This window comes from Plectrocnemia conspersa, unplaced genomic scaffold (assembly GCF_051122295.1).
Source record: "Plectrocnemia conspersa isolate PC_06_02 unplaced genomic scaffold, ASM5112229v1 ptg000007l, whole genome shotgun sequence".
NCBI classification, from domain to species: domain Eukaryota; kingdom Metazoa; phylum Arthropoda; class Insecta; order Trichoptera; family Polycentropodidae; genus Plectrocnemia; species Plectrocnemia conspersa.
The window spans coordinates 2,601,290-2,616,881 of NW_028277171.1; the positions used below are offsets into that span (position 1 = coordinate 2,601,290).

General features: G+C 31.0%; 3 protein-coding genes across 7 annotated transcripts in view; all 3 read right to left on the reverse strand.

The window, feature by feature from the left end:
• Positions 1 to 195: 195 nt before the first annotated feature.
• On the reverse strand, positions 196 to 6,275 carry LOC148233664 (dnaJ homolog subfamily C member 7-like). 3 transcript variants are annotated; one of them, XM_088188927.1, is made up of 8 exons: positions 4,982 to 6,275; positions 4,777 to 4,912; positions 2,392 to 2,639; positions 2,132 to 2,330; positions 1,920 to 2,058; positions 1,736 to 1,850; positions 1,252 to 1,672; positions 196 to 1,181 (listed from the first exon to the last, which is right to left on the reverse strand). In XM_088188927.1, exons 2-8 carry the CDS (start codon positions 4,797 to 4,799, stop codon positions 1,025 to 1,027), a joined length of 1,302 nt encoding a protein of 433 aa, XP_088045053.1. In that variant the 5' UTR covers positions 4,800 to 4,912; positions 4,982 to 6,275; the 3' UTR covers positions 196 to 1,024. The 3 variants fall into 3 exon arrangements, with proteins under 3 accessions (XP_088045053.1, XP_088045054.1, XP_088045055.1); XM_088188929.1 differs by lacking the exon at positions 196 to 1,181 and having other exon boundaries at positions 1,559 to 1,672; positions 1,746 to 1,850; XM_088188928.1 differs by having other exon boundaries at positions 2,392 to 6,275.
• Positions 6,276 to 6,711: 436 nt separating this feature from the next.
• On the reverse strand, positions 6,712 to 10,422 carry LOC148233665 (dnaJ homolog subfamily C member 7-like). 2 transcript variants are annotated; one of them, XM_088188996.1, is made up of 8 exons: positions 9,891 to 10,418; positions 9,653 to 9,748; positions 8,423 to 8,673; positions 8,162 to 8,360; positions 7,949 to 8,087; positions 7,763 to 7,877; positions 7,284 to 7,704; positions 6,712 to 7,215 (listed from the first exon to the last, which is right to left on the reverse strand). In XM_088188996.1, the coding sequence occupies exons 3-8, from the start codon at positions 8,529 to 8,531 to the stop codon at positions 7,056 to 7,058; spliced, it is 1,143 nt and encodes a 380-aa protein (XP_088045122.1). In that variant the 5' UTR covers positions 8,532 to 8,673; positions 9,653 to 9,748; positions 9,891 to 10,418; the 3' UTR covers positions 6,712 to 7,055. The 2 variants fall into 2 exon arrangements, with proteins under 2 accessions (XP_088045122.1, XP_088045121.1); XM_088188995.1 differs by lacking the exon at positions 9,653 to 9,748 and having other exon boundaries at positions 9,891 to 10,422.
• Positions 10,423 to 11,736: 1,314 nt separating this feature from the next.
• Positions 11,737 to 15,592, reverse strand: part of LOC148233666 (muscle, skeletal receptor tyrosine protein kinase-like) — a 67,521-nt gene continuing 63,665 nt past the window's right edge. The window contains exons 8-9 of one of the 2 annotated variants that reach the window (XM_088188998.1): positions 15,197 to 15,345; positions 11,737 to 12,775 (exon numbers count right to left, since the gene is read on the reverse strand). In XM_088188998.1, coding sequence (XP_088045124.1) covers positions 12,080 to 12,775; positions 15,197 to 15,345 — 845 coding nt within the window. In that variant the 3' untranslated portion in view covers positions 11,737 to 12,079. Of the gene's footprint in view, positions 12,776 to 15,196; positions 15,349 to 15,592 lie in introns of both variants that reach the window. The other variant, XM_088188997.1, reaches the window with a different exon arrangement.

The following is a 15,592-nucleotide window of genomic DNA, read 5'->3' on the forward strand; positions in this document are numbered from 1 at the left end:
TTAATCATTTTATAAATCGATTTTAATTGTCGATATACTGAAATCATTTTAATTATGCTATACCTTTTTGTCTCTTGTCTCTTGTCAAATGTACGCATCGCAATAAAACCCAATATATTTTTTTTACAAATGATAAAAAACATATAACATATTTTATTACTTTATTTATTTAAATTAAATTAAGACCACCACGATAGTCGAAAACAATACTTGTATTATTTATTAGAAGCAACAATTCATAAAATATTAATTAAACGACCTTTTTTGGAGAGAGAGAGAGAGAGAATATGTTGCCAGTTGTTATAAACACCCGTTTCTCAAGTTGAGCGGTGGTGCGGCAACACTGGAAACTGTCAGAACGCCGCTACGGTGTATATCTGAAGAAAAAGGTATTTACACCCTATTGAACAAGTTAACGCCATACCTCGTAATATGTGTGAACTTGAGAGATCGTCTCCAACAGCACGTTGCTGCTAACGGCCGCCATATTGCAGACATTATTTTTAAAACTTAATAAACTTGAAAAATAAAAACATTTTCTTCTCTTACACCGCCATTACTTTAATGGAGTACCAAGTTTAACTGGCAAAAATTGGGGAGTTAGTGAGGAATGCAGTGATAAGAAACTAATTCAAATTCATTATTATATGGTAACTTTCACGGTTGTCGTTTAAATTTTATTTATGGCATATTGATTTTATCAAAATAAGTAGAAAAATCAGATTATTGACTTGAAAAAATCAAAATATTTTTTAATAAAAATAGATAAAGGTCTCAAAATTATTAACATTTTTGCTTACTCTCCGCTTTTGGTCTAAAGCAACAGATTGGGTATTTTTTTATAATTAGTAAATGTAATTAAAACATATAAAAAACTTTTTTTGAATTATAAAGTAACTTATGATCTAACTAAAATACTTTCTTATTAGTAAAAATTGAATTTATGATAAAATTGTATTATATGTTATTCACACAGTAATACAGAAAACGTATTACTATGTTAATTTTATAATAAACAATTTTTCTAGATATTTAGACTAAAATCATATGCAGATTTGGCGCTTGAAACTGTTAGGACCCTATAAGCTTTATTAAGTTCTTTGAAGTATTTTTCTAGCTCTCGTCGTTTCTCTTCCGTTACTTTCCGGTGTTTGTCTGGATGCAGCATTTTAGCGATATTTCTAAAAATATTCATAAAACAATGGCTAAAATACCATTACCAATAAATGATATAAAAAAATATCTTTTTACCTGTAACGTTTCTTTATTTCGTCGTCGGAAGCGTTTTTCTCAATTCCCAAAATCTGGTAGTAGTTCTTGGGCTTAGATTTTAAAATCATTGTTAGTTTTGCATCTTGGAGCAATTGCTTATTGGCTTGGCTATTATCGCGTTTCAATAAGGACTCGTAGTCTTCGATTGCTTCTTCATACTTTTTAAGATTTAAGTAGCACTTTGCTCTTTCCCTTAAAGCTTTTGTATGATTTGGGTCAATCTTTAAGGCTTTCATGCAGCTGTGAATGGCCTCTTCCGTCTTATCTAGATTTGAATATGTCATTGCACACTTAAAAAGCAGCTCTACTTGCATTAGCTTGTTACACGGATCGATCTCGATCGCATCGCTGAATAATCTGATCGCATCGTTCAATTTTCCGTTAATGAACATTTCATTGCCTGAAAACACGTACAATAAGCATAAAAACACACAAAAATATGTAAAAATATATTTCATTATACCTTCCTCTACCTTTTTCTTAAGCAATTTAGCTCTTTTGTAAAATTCCAAAGCTTTTGTAAGATCTGGTGCGAGTTTTAAGACGTGTTGGATATGTTTCAAATCCTGTTCCTCATACTGATCAAAATAAATATTAATATTTTAAAATCTTATAAACAATTTGATAGAATCACATTGTAAAACCACCTTGTAAAACAGACACAATCCGCGAACAAACAAAGCGTCGGCGTTAGTACTGTCTCTTTTTAAAACGTCAACAGCAATTTCGAGAGCTTCTTCATACTTACCCAACATTGCCAAACATTCAGATTTCAACAATTTGAATCTGTAAATAGTCATAAAAATACGTTAATCCATCTATTTGATTGTATACCTAAATAATATTATGTAAAACTGACTTATCACAATCCGTACATATTTCTAAACATCGATCTATGTGGAAAATCACGGCTTCATATACTTTTTTGCTGTAGCAATATTCTGCTTGAGTGTACTTTTGCTGGACTTGAGCTAATGCAGATATTTCAGCCGACATACATTCTTTGATTCCATATTGTTCGATCCGTTTTAATGCTTGTTTCAGTCCGGTTAGATCTCCTAAATTATTAATGTAATATAACGATTGGTTATTTTATTAGTAATTTATTAGTTAACTTACCAAGAGCCAAACAGCATTTCACTAAGCAGACATAACCTATTGTGGAATTTTTATCAAGGATAACGACTCGTTTGGCGTCATTTAGACCCTGCGTGTATTTTTTCATCATTATGTAACATTCTGATCGATTGCCATAAAACACAGCATTCTCAGGAGACGAGTTAATAGCATCTGTGTAATTTTGTAAAGCTAATTCGTAATTCTTTATTTTAAAGTTTTCATCGCCGATTTCTTTTTTCTTAGCACTTCTGGAATGCGAAATTTAAATATATAAAACGGAAGTAATCGCTTTAAATTTATTATTATACTAAATATATTTATAAGGGCTTAAAAAACTCTAAATAAATTACACGTCAGAGTTAGGGAGTTATTCGTCGTGGGATAAGTCTTCAGCGTGCGTCCATAGTCTCCAGACGTCTGAAGTGGGTTGGCTCTGGATTTGGACGCCGAGATGAATCAGGGGACGCGAAGAGAGAAGCGGCTGTTTCTGCGATCTTTATTAGTCTGAAGTTGAGGCGGTCTCTTTTTGATCGTAGTCCATGTTGGAGGGCTCTTGAAGTTCTGACGCTTTTTACTCCTCTGAGAAAGTGTCTGGAATGTGTTTCTCGTTTACCTGCGTTCTCGTATTCCATGGCAGATTTTAATGCCCGCCATTTTACGGTGGGACGACCGATTAAAGAAGAGTGGCGAGTTTTTTTTAACAAATTACCGTTGGCTGCTAAAGCAGATTATGAACGGCCTTTTTGAGGGCAATCCAGAATATTTTTTCTTCTGATTATTAATAAGTAGGTTTTTAAAAACGTTCCCACTAGTGCTTTCCATTTTAACGATGAAACCCATTTTTTGGTAGATGGTATCATTTAATGGCATGAGTTAATCCCTCCAATTGTGAATAGAAAGATGATTAAATTGTTGATCCTGAGTGTTAAATATTATTAGTGCATAACGTAAAATTAAGATTTTGAATATATTTAGAGCTCAAAATGAAATTCAGATTATTTTGTTCAAAATTAAGAAATGTAATTGTTATGCGACAAAGAAGAAATATCATAACACTTACGTACTTTGTTATAAATTATTACAGAACGGAACGGTTCGGATTCCATTATTGCACCCTCTTGAGACGCTATTCATCTCTTGATCCCATTATTGACATTTTTAAGGTATTCTTTACTACTTCTTTGCTAAAGAGACGCTGATGGAAACTCGAAATTATTTAGAGTTCGATCAATATAGATTTCGTATGATGGAGTCCCTCTCAGGATATGAGCGTCCATGACCGTATGTTGCCCGCGGGCGGGCGGGCAGTGTCTGCATGTATCTGCGTATCTGCACGTATCTACAAAGTCTCAATTGGAGACCAGCCTTAAGTATTAAGGGTTGCAAAGCTCGCTGACGAATCACAATCGTCCAGCCAATTGTTGCACTTGTTTCTTAGAACAAAATATGTATACGCTTATAGATAGTGACATTTGCTTGATGGACATCTTTCCGAGGTTGAATTGTGCAATGGGAATATTATGGCCTTACGGTGCTTTTTGCCTTCCGGTGATGTATTGTTTCCCGTGACCGTTTTGCAACAAAGAAATATTCTTTCAATACATCGGAGAAACTTTGCGTGCTATTTATGTTAAACCTTTTTTTCTAGTCGTAACAAAGGCTTTTGTGTGGTCTCATCCTTGACACTATATTGTCTTGTTTCTTTCAATTGTTGATAAATTGGGTTATTAGATCATCAAAGCAAAGACAAAGCCACCGGCCGGTTAGAGTACTAGAAAATTGTTAGTCATTTAAATCTTCCGAGAAAGTGTGCATGTTTTCAAACATCTCGCACGGACACCTTCTGAAAGGTTTCTTATCTGAGTGTCTTCTTTTATTATATAAGCAAAAATAAGGCAAATTCGAGTGTTAAAAATTTGTAAATAATTTTTTGTCAATCCCGAACCCCTATTAAAACCTTCAAAAAGTATGCATATTAGGCATGAACCCGCCTTTACTTATGCAGCGTTATAAAAAGGGCAATGGTTGTAAACCTTTTAAAAATATTCGTACAAATTTAATTTTATATAATAAAAAATGCTGAATTTTCGATTTGACATTTTTCTCGGGAAATTCTCGAGAAAAAACACTATTTGTGTACCACCAATGGCCATATTTTTGAAGATTTCAAAATTTACTAACCTTGTGCTATTATCATAACATACGTATGAAACTGCTTGCCGATTCATTCTGATATGGTATTCATATCACCTATTTACAATTTTGATACAATTTATTGGGCAAGTATCGTATGAGCCAATTTTCATCATAAATACCGCAATTTCCAGAATTATCACGTAATTTGCGGTTATAAAATGACATTATGATTTATTAGTTATTGCTTACGTGGAAACGAGGTATTGTAGCATCCTGGCAGATTTTCTCAGGATCGTTCCTGAAGAACTGTTAATGGCCAGTATCTAAAGCTTACGCAAATCCTGCTAATACTGATTTAGAGATCTAGAAGTCTACCTCACGACATCTGTAAGAGGAAAATACTGCTAGTCATTAATGCCGAGTGCTGCTTTATTTCGTATAGTAAAATCATGACCACTTTAACACATAAAAACTTAGATTTCGATAACATGTTTAAGAATAATAATTGAACAAATTTCTACACGACTACGAACACAAATGCAAGTGATATAATAACTAACTGAGTTACAATGAACGACTTTTTAATAAAAGATTAAAGATTCTAACCTTGCTATTTATCTGCATATCGATATTAAATTTCATGTTTAACGAACCGTGTCGTTACGATAGACAGAATTATTATCACTAGAGATACCAAATTTTCGATAAATAAGAAATATTTGTGTCTTTAATACTGTGTATTGATAACTATCAATAGATGTGAAACGTATTTTTGTTGGATGTTGTACAATGATAACTACATACTATTAATATTTATATTAGGATATCCAGTTGTTGGTTTAAGTTATTTTCGGAAGTTATTGAGTTAAATAATTTTATAGCTATTCTAGCATATTTTTTTATAAGAAATTAAAAATAGCAGTAGCAAAAAATCTTTAAATTTTACCCACATTTTTGAAGCTGCGTTATTTATTGCTTTATGCCACATATATAAATATAAAAAAATAACAAAAACATTTTTTCATATTTACTCTAATATATCTACGATATTTAATATATTTACCATTATAAATCTGATGTGAGGCTGAGTCTCGGCAGCATTCTCTTTCTACCCAACTTAGTGTCACATATTTTATAATGTTGATTCGAGATAGCTCTGGCGAATCGCGGATTAGGATGTTGGTGAGCCAATTGCATCGCTTCTTGGACAAACCCACGAAATATGTTTACGCTTTAAAAGTAAAACTGCAAGCTGCCCACATTCGGAGTGTCATTAAAAAAAGGAGGGAAATAATAATATTTTTTGAGCAGGGTAGAACTTACCGTACATCGCCCATCCTTTTCAAACAAAGAGTAGTTTTACCGGATGCTTACGAGTTAACGTCTCGGGATAAGTGTGCTAAGTGGTCCATGAAATATTAATAATTATGAACACAATTGTTCAGACCCAATTCTCTCTTGCATTGTTAAGGCTTTTTAATTTGTTCGAAATAGTCGTTAGAATTACATAAAAAATAATTGTGCAGATGGTTGGATCTGCTAGAGTAAGCAGAAAGGCGGTAATTTTTCTGAAAATAGAAGCACCGTTACTTTTTTAATTGTAAAATTATTGTCTGTTTAATGGCGATCATGACATATTAAGGAGTCATTATGTAATTTTAGTATTACAAAATAAAATAAAATAAACAAACACATTAAATTCCGATGAAGACCTAACACAACTGTAATGTTTTTAAGCATCCATTATACTCTCGAGACCTTGCTCCTTCTGATAAATACTTTTTCAATTCATTATTTTATTCAGATTGAATTAATTTTACCAGAGTATTTAAATTTTATTTCTTATTCATTTTCCATCTTTCATTATAGATCAATACGTTAACCTCTGAATTTACCTCTTAAATAAATATAATACAGTAAATAAATTAAAATGTTAGACGTTAATTAAAGAAACATTAGTTAATAAATGTGAGACGTATTAAAAGTTTGTAATAAAATGTTGAAAATGTACTTCAGTAATAAATATAATAAAATAATTAAATATTTTACAATAAATATTGATTAAAGTGAGACCTAAATAAAAAATAGTATAATAAAATTTTGAGAATCACTGAATTTGGTTTATCAATAAATTGTAATAAAAATGTTGCTGGTTTCCTCAATGTAATAATGAAACACCTTCATGTACTAGGAAATAAAATATAATATGAAAGTCTTTTTTATATACGTATATTTTGATTAAATTTGTTTATTGTATACACAATTAGCTATATTAGCTAAATAAATAATCAGTAGGACAGTCAAAACATCTCTTGATTCTTGTCATGGGACTTTTATTATATTGCAACAAATGACTAAATAAATTAGTAAAACATAAAACTAAATTAATTGCATAATAAAAAGCATCAAGTATCAAGGAACAGGTATAAGTAGCAAAATTGATCATTTAATTTAAATTTAAACAAAGTCGTATGTGTGAATTTCGTATTTCTGAGATTGTATTTAATGGCGTTTTATAATGAACCTTCTCACTCGTTATATTGGTTACAATCATATAAATATTTATCACTTGGATTGCTTAACACACTATAAGCTTTATTAAGTTTTTTTAAGTAGTTTTCTAGCTCTCGTCTTTTCTCTTCTTTTGATTTCCGGTGTTTGTCTGGATGTATCATTAAAGAAATTTCTCTAAAAATATTCATATTACAATAAATAAAATACTATTACCAATAAAAATGATTTAAAATATATTTTACCGGTAAGCCTTCTTTATTTTGTCGTCGGAAGCGTTATTCTCAACACCCAAGATCTGGTAATAGTTCTTAGGCTTAGATTTGATAAGCATAGTTAATTTCGCGTCTTGGAGCAGGCGCTTATTGGTTTGACTATCGTCGAGCTTCAAAAGTGACTCGTAGTCCCTGATTGCCTCTTCGTGATTTTTTAGAATCGAGTAGCATTTCGCTCTTTGAGTAAAAGCTTTTGTGTAGTTTTGGTCAATCTTCAAAGCTTTCGTGCAATTTTCAATGGCTTCTTTTATCATGCCTAGAGTCAAACATATCGTCGCACAGTTTAAAAACAACGATACGTTAATGATTTTGTTGTAAGGATCAATCTCGATCGCTTCGTTGTATAATTTGTACGCGGCAAGTAATTCTTTGTTTAAACTCATTTTTTTTCCTGAAAACACATATAATAAGCATGAAACACAAATAACATGAAAAATATTTAATCATACCATCTTCTATCTTTTTCTTAAACAATTTAGATTTTTTGTAAAACTCTAAAGCTTTTTTATAATCTGGTGCGAGTTTCAAGACATGTTTAATGTGTTTCAAATCCTGTTCCTCATCCTGATCATAAAAATAAAAATATATATATTATAAACTATATAAATAATACTGCTGATTCATATTATCATTACCATGTAATATTGACACAAACCGCGAACAAATAAAGCGTCTGCGTTAGTACTATCTCTATCAAAAATCTCATCAGCGATTTTTAGAGCTGCTTCGTACTGACCCAATCTTGCCAAGCATTCGCTTTTCAACAACTTGAATCTATAAATAGTCATAAAAAAGGCGTTCAACAATATATTTGATTATATAAGTAAATAATATTAGGTAAAACTAACTTATCACAAGCTGTACACAATTCTAAACAAAGATTCATGAGGTCAACCACGATTATGTAATCTTTTATGCTATAGTGAGTTTCTGCTTCATTAAACTTTCGCTGGATACTATCTAATGCGACAATTTCAGCTGACATATTTTCTTCGATACCATATTCTTTGATCTGTTTCAACGCTTTCTCCAGTCCCTTTAGATCTCCTTGAATAATAATGGAATTTTAATGATTGGTTATTTGATTACTATTTTATTAGTTAACTGACCGAGAGCCAAACAACATTTCGCTATGCGGATGTAACCTTTTTCAAACGTTTTATCAAAGGTAATAGCTCGTCTTGCGTCATCTAGAGCTTGCCTATATTTTTCCATCATTATGTAACATGCCGATCGATTGCAATAGTACGTAGCGTTCTCGGGACACAAATTAATGGCATCTGTATAATTTTGTAAAGCCAATTCATAGTTTTTCAGTTTATAGTTTTCATTTCCGATTTCTTTTTTCTTTTCAGCATCTCTGTAATGTAAAATTGAAACATATTGAACACTTGCAAGAGTTATTATTATTTTTTATATTAAATAGGTTCAATAATTGAGTATATTTATAAAAAAACACCATGGATACGATTTTAAACTTTCCAAAATCACCAACCGCATAACGCTGTCAATTTTAGATATCGCGTTAGTTAAGGGTAATGTTTAGATCTCAGATATGCAATGCATACTTGGACTACCTTTATGTATTTTTTAAACTAAAGGATGTGGCTGAGGTTTGTTTTTGATTATAAAAATGCTGATTGGAAAGGTTTCAGGAGTATTGTCGAGTCCCGTATAGTGGTTAGGCGACAGAATAATGCCTTAACGGACACTAAAACTATCGACGATAATATTAATTATTTAACAACCATAATGGAACAAGCTAAAATATCATCAGTACCGACGCATAAAAATTTTCATAATTATACCGAACTTACTCCATCAATTATTTAATTAAATAAAATTAAAAACAAATTAAGACAGCTGTAGCAAAAAATTAAATCTCAGCAATTAAAAACTTTAATAAACAAACTGATAAATTCAGTGCATTAAAAATGAACAATTGTGCATTAAAAATAACATTAAGGAAGGTAACTAAATTGTTTAAAAAATAAATACACAGGAATTCCATGGTTAAAAACTGAAAATATCATAGCTGACACGGATCAGAATGTAGAGATGTAAGCTGACACTTTTTTGTATCAATTCATTTTTATTTGCTTAAATTGTAATATTTAAAAAAAAGCCAAAGGCCATTCTTTTGTAATTAGCCGTTCCACCGAAAGGGGTGTAAAATAAATTATTATAGAGAAGGGCCATAGGTATAAGGGAAATCAGGCAACCGACGTTCACCTCAGACATTCTCTCAGACTTTCTGACACTTCCACTGCCATTCACACTTAAACATTCGCTTAAAGGCATAAAAATAACCCTCCAACTCGGTCGTAGTTTGTACAAACTTTGATCAAGGGAGCCGCCGCTTCTCTCTTCGCATCCCTTGGTCCAGACCAACGTCCGGAATTCAAAGTTGAATCTGCTTTGGAGATACCTGAAGACTACCACGGAAAAGAAAACTTTGCATATTACTAACTTATGTAAACTGTACGTGATCTCAATTGCTTGCACAAATATTAACAACAAATCTTGTCTTTAAACAATCAATCCGTAGAGACAAGATCATTTTTTAATACAGCTTACATGGAAATTAGGTAGTTCTGCATCCTGTCGGGATTTTTTTTTATTTTGAAGATTCCTTAGCGGCCCTGGGTATAAGATTTCTCCCCGAGAATTATGTTGCCACTGATTTATAGATCTAGAAGTCTACCTCTTGCGGAAAGCACTGCTGGTCCTTAACACTGCGGAAGTCAGGATTCTCTCGGCTACTTAATTTTGTGAAGTGAAATTGGGACTACAATCTGAAGATATAAGAAATAATTAGTTCAATTTAATACTGGTAAATTCAATAGAAAAAAACTTAGATTGCGATGACAATTTAAAAACTAACAATTAAACCAACATTCGACACGACTGATTAGCTAAGTACCAATGAACGATTATTATTTGTTAATCATTGAGATATAATTATGATTACTAGAGATATTGAATTTTCGCAATTTGCGATAAATTTTTAATATTTGTGTGCTTAATGCTGTATCATGATTACTATCAGATTATACTTATCTTACGTTATCCAGTTTTTAGAATTACTTAATTTCTGTACAATTTTTAATAATGATATTATTTAAGAATTAAGGAATATTATTATGAAATTAAGACATAAAGCGTTGTTGAATATATCCCTAATATTTTTAACGACACGTATGAATATGCCGTATTGTACAATTTACTACCGTATCGAAAAAGTATCGTATTAGAATGCGGCTCTTGAAATCTTGAATGTGTCGAGTTGCATATTATACGGCCTAGTAGCTGGGATTACCGTCGTGATGTCATGTTTTAGCGATGCTCTCTGAATTTCTATTCAAGTCTCTGTCTTGATGTCTCTCCAATGTGTCACATCTTTTATATTGATAAAAAGATCAAAATTATATTTGAGAAAGTTCTGGAGGATGTTTACGAACCAATTGCATTGATTCTTGAACACACCTCTAAAATTGATTCACGCCTTAAGAGAAAACACGGCTCAGATGGATAACCAGGAAGTTAAAAGAAATATGGTAATAGATGTATTGTCTCTGGCGCGCGTCTTCTCATATAAATCGTTTTTTGTTGGCGGTGATAATAAGTGGCTATTTTTTTTTGGAGAAATTGTGCTATTGTGTCACATTTGGTATTCATTCACGATTTCCTTTGTTAAAACTAGTCTTATGTGATACGGATATTGTGTAATATGTGGTCTTTACTTTCGTACCAGGGTTGATAATTTTAGTGTGGGAGATTTCTCTTTTCGTTGTTCAAGTGGTTGTTAACATGACCTCTAAATTGTTACTAACGAGTCAGGCGCGTACGGCGAGATACATTCCCTTTATCGAACACCATTTGGAAGCCACACTTCAAAATAGTGTTCGATATAAATAAATAGCATTAATTAAAATTCATAATAATTTAAATTTTATTTTTAAGATCATAACAAGACATCCAGTAACATTTGAAATATTTATAACTTATATTTTAATTTATACAATATATGTAAAATAGTAAAACGTTATTGATACATATAAAAATTATTAATTGCACTTTACATATTTTATTAAAAAAAACATGTACATGCATAACACAATTCTGTAGTTAGAATTAGTGAATAAAAAAAATGTTTTTTGTGGTTTAATTATATAATTTTAAATATTATTAGATCGTTAAATATTAATAATATTTTGGTATGAAAAAATATTAATACTGATTCAATTTATTTTTGAAATTAATTTGAGATTCAATTAATTTAATGTAGATTATATAAAATATTTTCTTCCTAAAATCATGTTATTAATTTACTCTTTGGAATGAAAAATATACTTATTATAAAATATGAAAGTTGAATAAATTTGTTAAAACGAGGATACAATGATTAATTATATATATATAATTTATTTTTACAAAAATACATCAACATACACAATATTGAAGGAACCATACACTTAACTTTATCAGTTACCCTGATTCTCTTATGGATAAAAATAATAAATATTCATATAAGCTCATTTATCTTTGGTCATTTAGCTACTTAACTAGATATTTGACAAATTTAACGCATTATACATATTTTAATAATTTATACACACATCAAAGTTTTATTTATACAGTATAAATACAGTGACTCGTGAGTTTTTATGTCCATAATATAATACAGTCAGACCCGTTTTTATCGATACAATGGGCTTTTTATTATAAAATTCTAGATTTGGTTGTGCGTAAACTATTTTATGCTATCAGTCTGGGAGAGTTGTGAGGTAATCTTGAAATCCCGGAAGGGTTGGTAGCAAATAGCCTTCAGGATCAATCAGATCTGCTTCGACTGACTTGCAAATTTCCGTAGGGGGTAACGGTAATTGAGTGTTTGACTCAACGGACCACTTATTCCTGTTGTCATAGGACAATATCCAAGAATCGTTCTCGTTGGGTTTACTCTCATTGTCTGACTCCGGCGAGTCTTCCCAATTATCGTTGTCATAAATAGTTTGTAACTTATCGCAGACCTCCTGAAATCTGATCCTGTCTTTTGGCTCAGTTCTCCAGCAAGCCCTCATAAGCTCGCATATATAGGCCGGACAATCATCGGGAGGTATTAGCATGATTCCCTGAAGGATCAGTTTGCTCGCTCCTTCATTAATGTGTCCATAGTACGGCTGCTTTCCTAAGCTATAAATCTCCCAAAGCACCACTCCATAAGACCAAACGTCCGACTCTAGAGTGAATCTTGCATATACTATGCTCTCTGGAGACATCCATCTGATGGGCATCGGTTTATTACCACCCATTTTGTAATAGTCGCTGGTGTAGACGTCTCTGCTCATGCCAAAATCTGCTATTTTCACTATCAATTCATCTCCTACCAAGCAATTTCTGCATGCTAAATCGCGATGGACGAATCTTTGAGCTGCAAGGTACTTCATACCGCGAGCCACCTGAAATAACGAGATTATAACTATATGTAATAAAGATTTATGAACTTTTTATTATAAGGTGACGTTTCTCCAATTGAAAAATGCTATGAATTGTATAAAAATATACTTTAGAAATAAGTAAATATTTTAGAAATGGTTCTAAACTTAGCTAAACCTATTTATTATTTTAATATTTCTTATTGCTCATAGATGTCTAAATATTTGTAAGAATAAATTTATAATATATTTCTAGAATATACATTAGAATTAATCAAGCATTTCAATAAGGCGGATAAGTAGTAAAATAGTAAGGCTAAATGTTATGTATTATTAAAAAAAACCTCATTAGATTTGTTTTTAATGATCTGAATAACTCGAAGAATAATTTTAAAATCAATATTTTATTTGGAGTCTTGGAATTTACTTTTTTTAAGTCGATACTAGTGTTTATTACATGTACGAAGGGTTATATTTGTTATATTAATAAAACAATTTTAAATCACCCAGTTCTTACAACAAATTTCATAAAGATAATAATAATAGTTTTTCAATCACATTATAGCGGAATTGACCGAACTACATGTTGTCTAATGATTATAAAGTATGTTCCTAAAATAATAAAAAGCTCCTAAATGTATTTTAGATTGTGAATTATTTTTTGACGATGTATATTATCTATACCTGCTCGCACAATACCCTTCTACATTTTTGAAGATTTGGAAAAATAATATTACAATATTACAAACTACAAAGCATAGCTTGTCTAAAATTAAAGCAAATTTATTATTCAAATAAATATTATGGCGCTACACGTGTGGAACCAAATAAGTATCTTAAAAAATGTTTTATTTTAACCACGTAAAAATAAAAACCGCATAATTTTTTTTTTTGTTTAGAAACTCAGCTATGAAAAATCATAGAAAAAAGTAGTAAAGTAAAAAATGTTCAATAATAGAAAATTAAATATTATAAGAATTAAATTTATTTACACTTTTATATACGGAAATCTAGAGGCATAGCAAGCTAGGGGAAACGCTCCGGGCGGCACATGCTTGGGGATGGCATTTTTGCGATGGAAGGACCGTTCGTGTAGTGTGGTTTTTAAGCTAAATACGCTAAAAAAATACGTATGTATACACGAATAGCTAAGAGCTAAGTTGAATATATGAAAATAATAAACAACAGCTTAACAAATGCTAATTTTACGACCCATCAGTAAAAGTCAAACTTAGAACAGATGTTACCCATTGTTTGTTCGAGTCGAGCAAGTACTAAAATAATGAAATGCCTTTGACCAATAACATATTTCAACAAAACTTGAAAATTGTTTTGCACATTTTTTATAGGCATATAATATGTAAATGTAGTGTAGTTAGATGGGAGGGGGGGGGGGTTGGGCAAAACAGACCGACTACCCCAGAAAGTTTTGGCATATTCAATACATGCATTAAGTTATATATTTTGTATTAGATAATTGTATAGGGGGAGGGGGGGGGCAGCAAAGTTAAAGATTGCCCCGGGCTTGCACAAACCTTAACTACGCTACTGCAGAAATCTACATAATTCTTGTGGCTTTTGCCGGACGGAATTTTTGTAAAAGGCATAGGTCCGCAGATTATATAATCTGCTGGATATGAAAGGAAATTTTCCGAAAATTAAAACACATACACATTAACATATAAGCAAGTACATATTAAAATATTTTATTAAAAATATCAAAGTTTAGTCAATGAAAAACATCATATATTAAGTTTGCTAACTATCTTTATGCGTAACCCAATAGGATTCCAACCTGAATATTGCAATAAATATGGTCTTTTTTACTATTCGATTCTTGAATCTTGATTGGAATAGTATTTTTAATGATATATTTTACAAAATAAGCTAGAATTTCAAACAAATTAATATTTTTTCAAGATCCTCAGGATCCAAACGAGGCTTTTACGAGTAATTAATTAGGAGTAAAAATACGGTTTGGCAAAATAATTGGAAAAAACATTTATTTTATATGAATAATTTCTAAGAATAATAGAAACGTTGGGTGTACTCTTCATTATGTACTGTTTTATATTTAAGGCAAACTCAAACACTACTGAGCGGGTATTTCCAAAAACAGGAGCAATCAAGACAAAGTTTAGAACCAATTTTTAATACAAAATGTCCAATGCGTTTTTATTTTTAAATTATCAATTTATAAAATATGCAGCTAACTGGTTATAATAAACAAGTACTTATGTATAATGTGATTTATTTTAATTATTCAAAGAATTGAAATTTAAATTTTAATATTAGATATTTAATGGCTTATGTTAGGTAATTTGTATACAATGAGCAATACAATTTTAATATTAAATTTTTAATAATAAACATAATAGAAGTATAGATATGGCGTATATTTATAATATTTTAAGCACTTATATTATTCAGTATGAATTATTTTACCTGCAATGCAATAAATAGTAAGCTTTTACTGTCCAGTATTGGTAGTCCAGGATAAGTCTGTCTCATTGTGTGTGAATTACTTCGTAATACACCGGTGAGGTCACCAAAAGGCATGAACTCAAAAACCATGCAAGGATTTAGTCCGTTTTCTGCTGAAATGAAAAAAAGTTACAGAACATGTGCCAAGACTATTTAACATAGTTATAAATTACGTCTATCATTTAATCAACTGCATTCCACATTTTTTATAAAACTCTCAGAATTATGCAATTTTAAAAGGTAAAAATTATATGAAGCACTAGAATTACTTTAAAATCAATTCATTCATACCGAGAGAATTATTTTTCATTACTTCTTCTGTTTGATCTGTGCTGTGTTCATAAAGTCAGATAAAAT

Excerpts from the sequence above, each read along its gene's own strand:
- LOC148233665 (XM_088188995.1), bottom strand. The coding sequence starts at position 9,913 with ATGCAGAACTACCTAATTTCCAT. Across the intron at positions 7,705-7,762 it reads TAAGAAAAAGATAGAAGATG|GAAAAAAAATGAGTTTAAAC; the intron begins GTATGATTAAAT and ends ATGTGTTTTCAG. Across the intron at positions 7,216-7,283 it reads AAAATAAAGAAGGCTTACCG|AGAAATTTCTTTAATGATAC; the intron begins GTAAAATATATT and ends GAATATTTTTAG.
- LOC148233664 (XM_088188927.1), bottom strand. The coding sequence starts at position 4,799 with ATGCTACAATACCTCGTTTCCAC. Across the intron at positions 2,640-4,776 it reads CTACAATACCTCGTTTCCAC|AAGTGCTAAGAAAAAAGAAA; the intron begins GTAAGCAATAAC and ends TTCGCATTCCAG. Across the intron at positions 1,673-1,735 it reads TAAGAAAAAGGTAGAGGAAG|GCAATGAAATGTTCATTAAC; the intron begins GTATAATGAAAT and ends ACGTGTTTTCAG.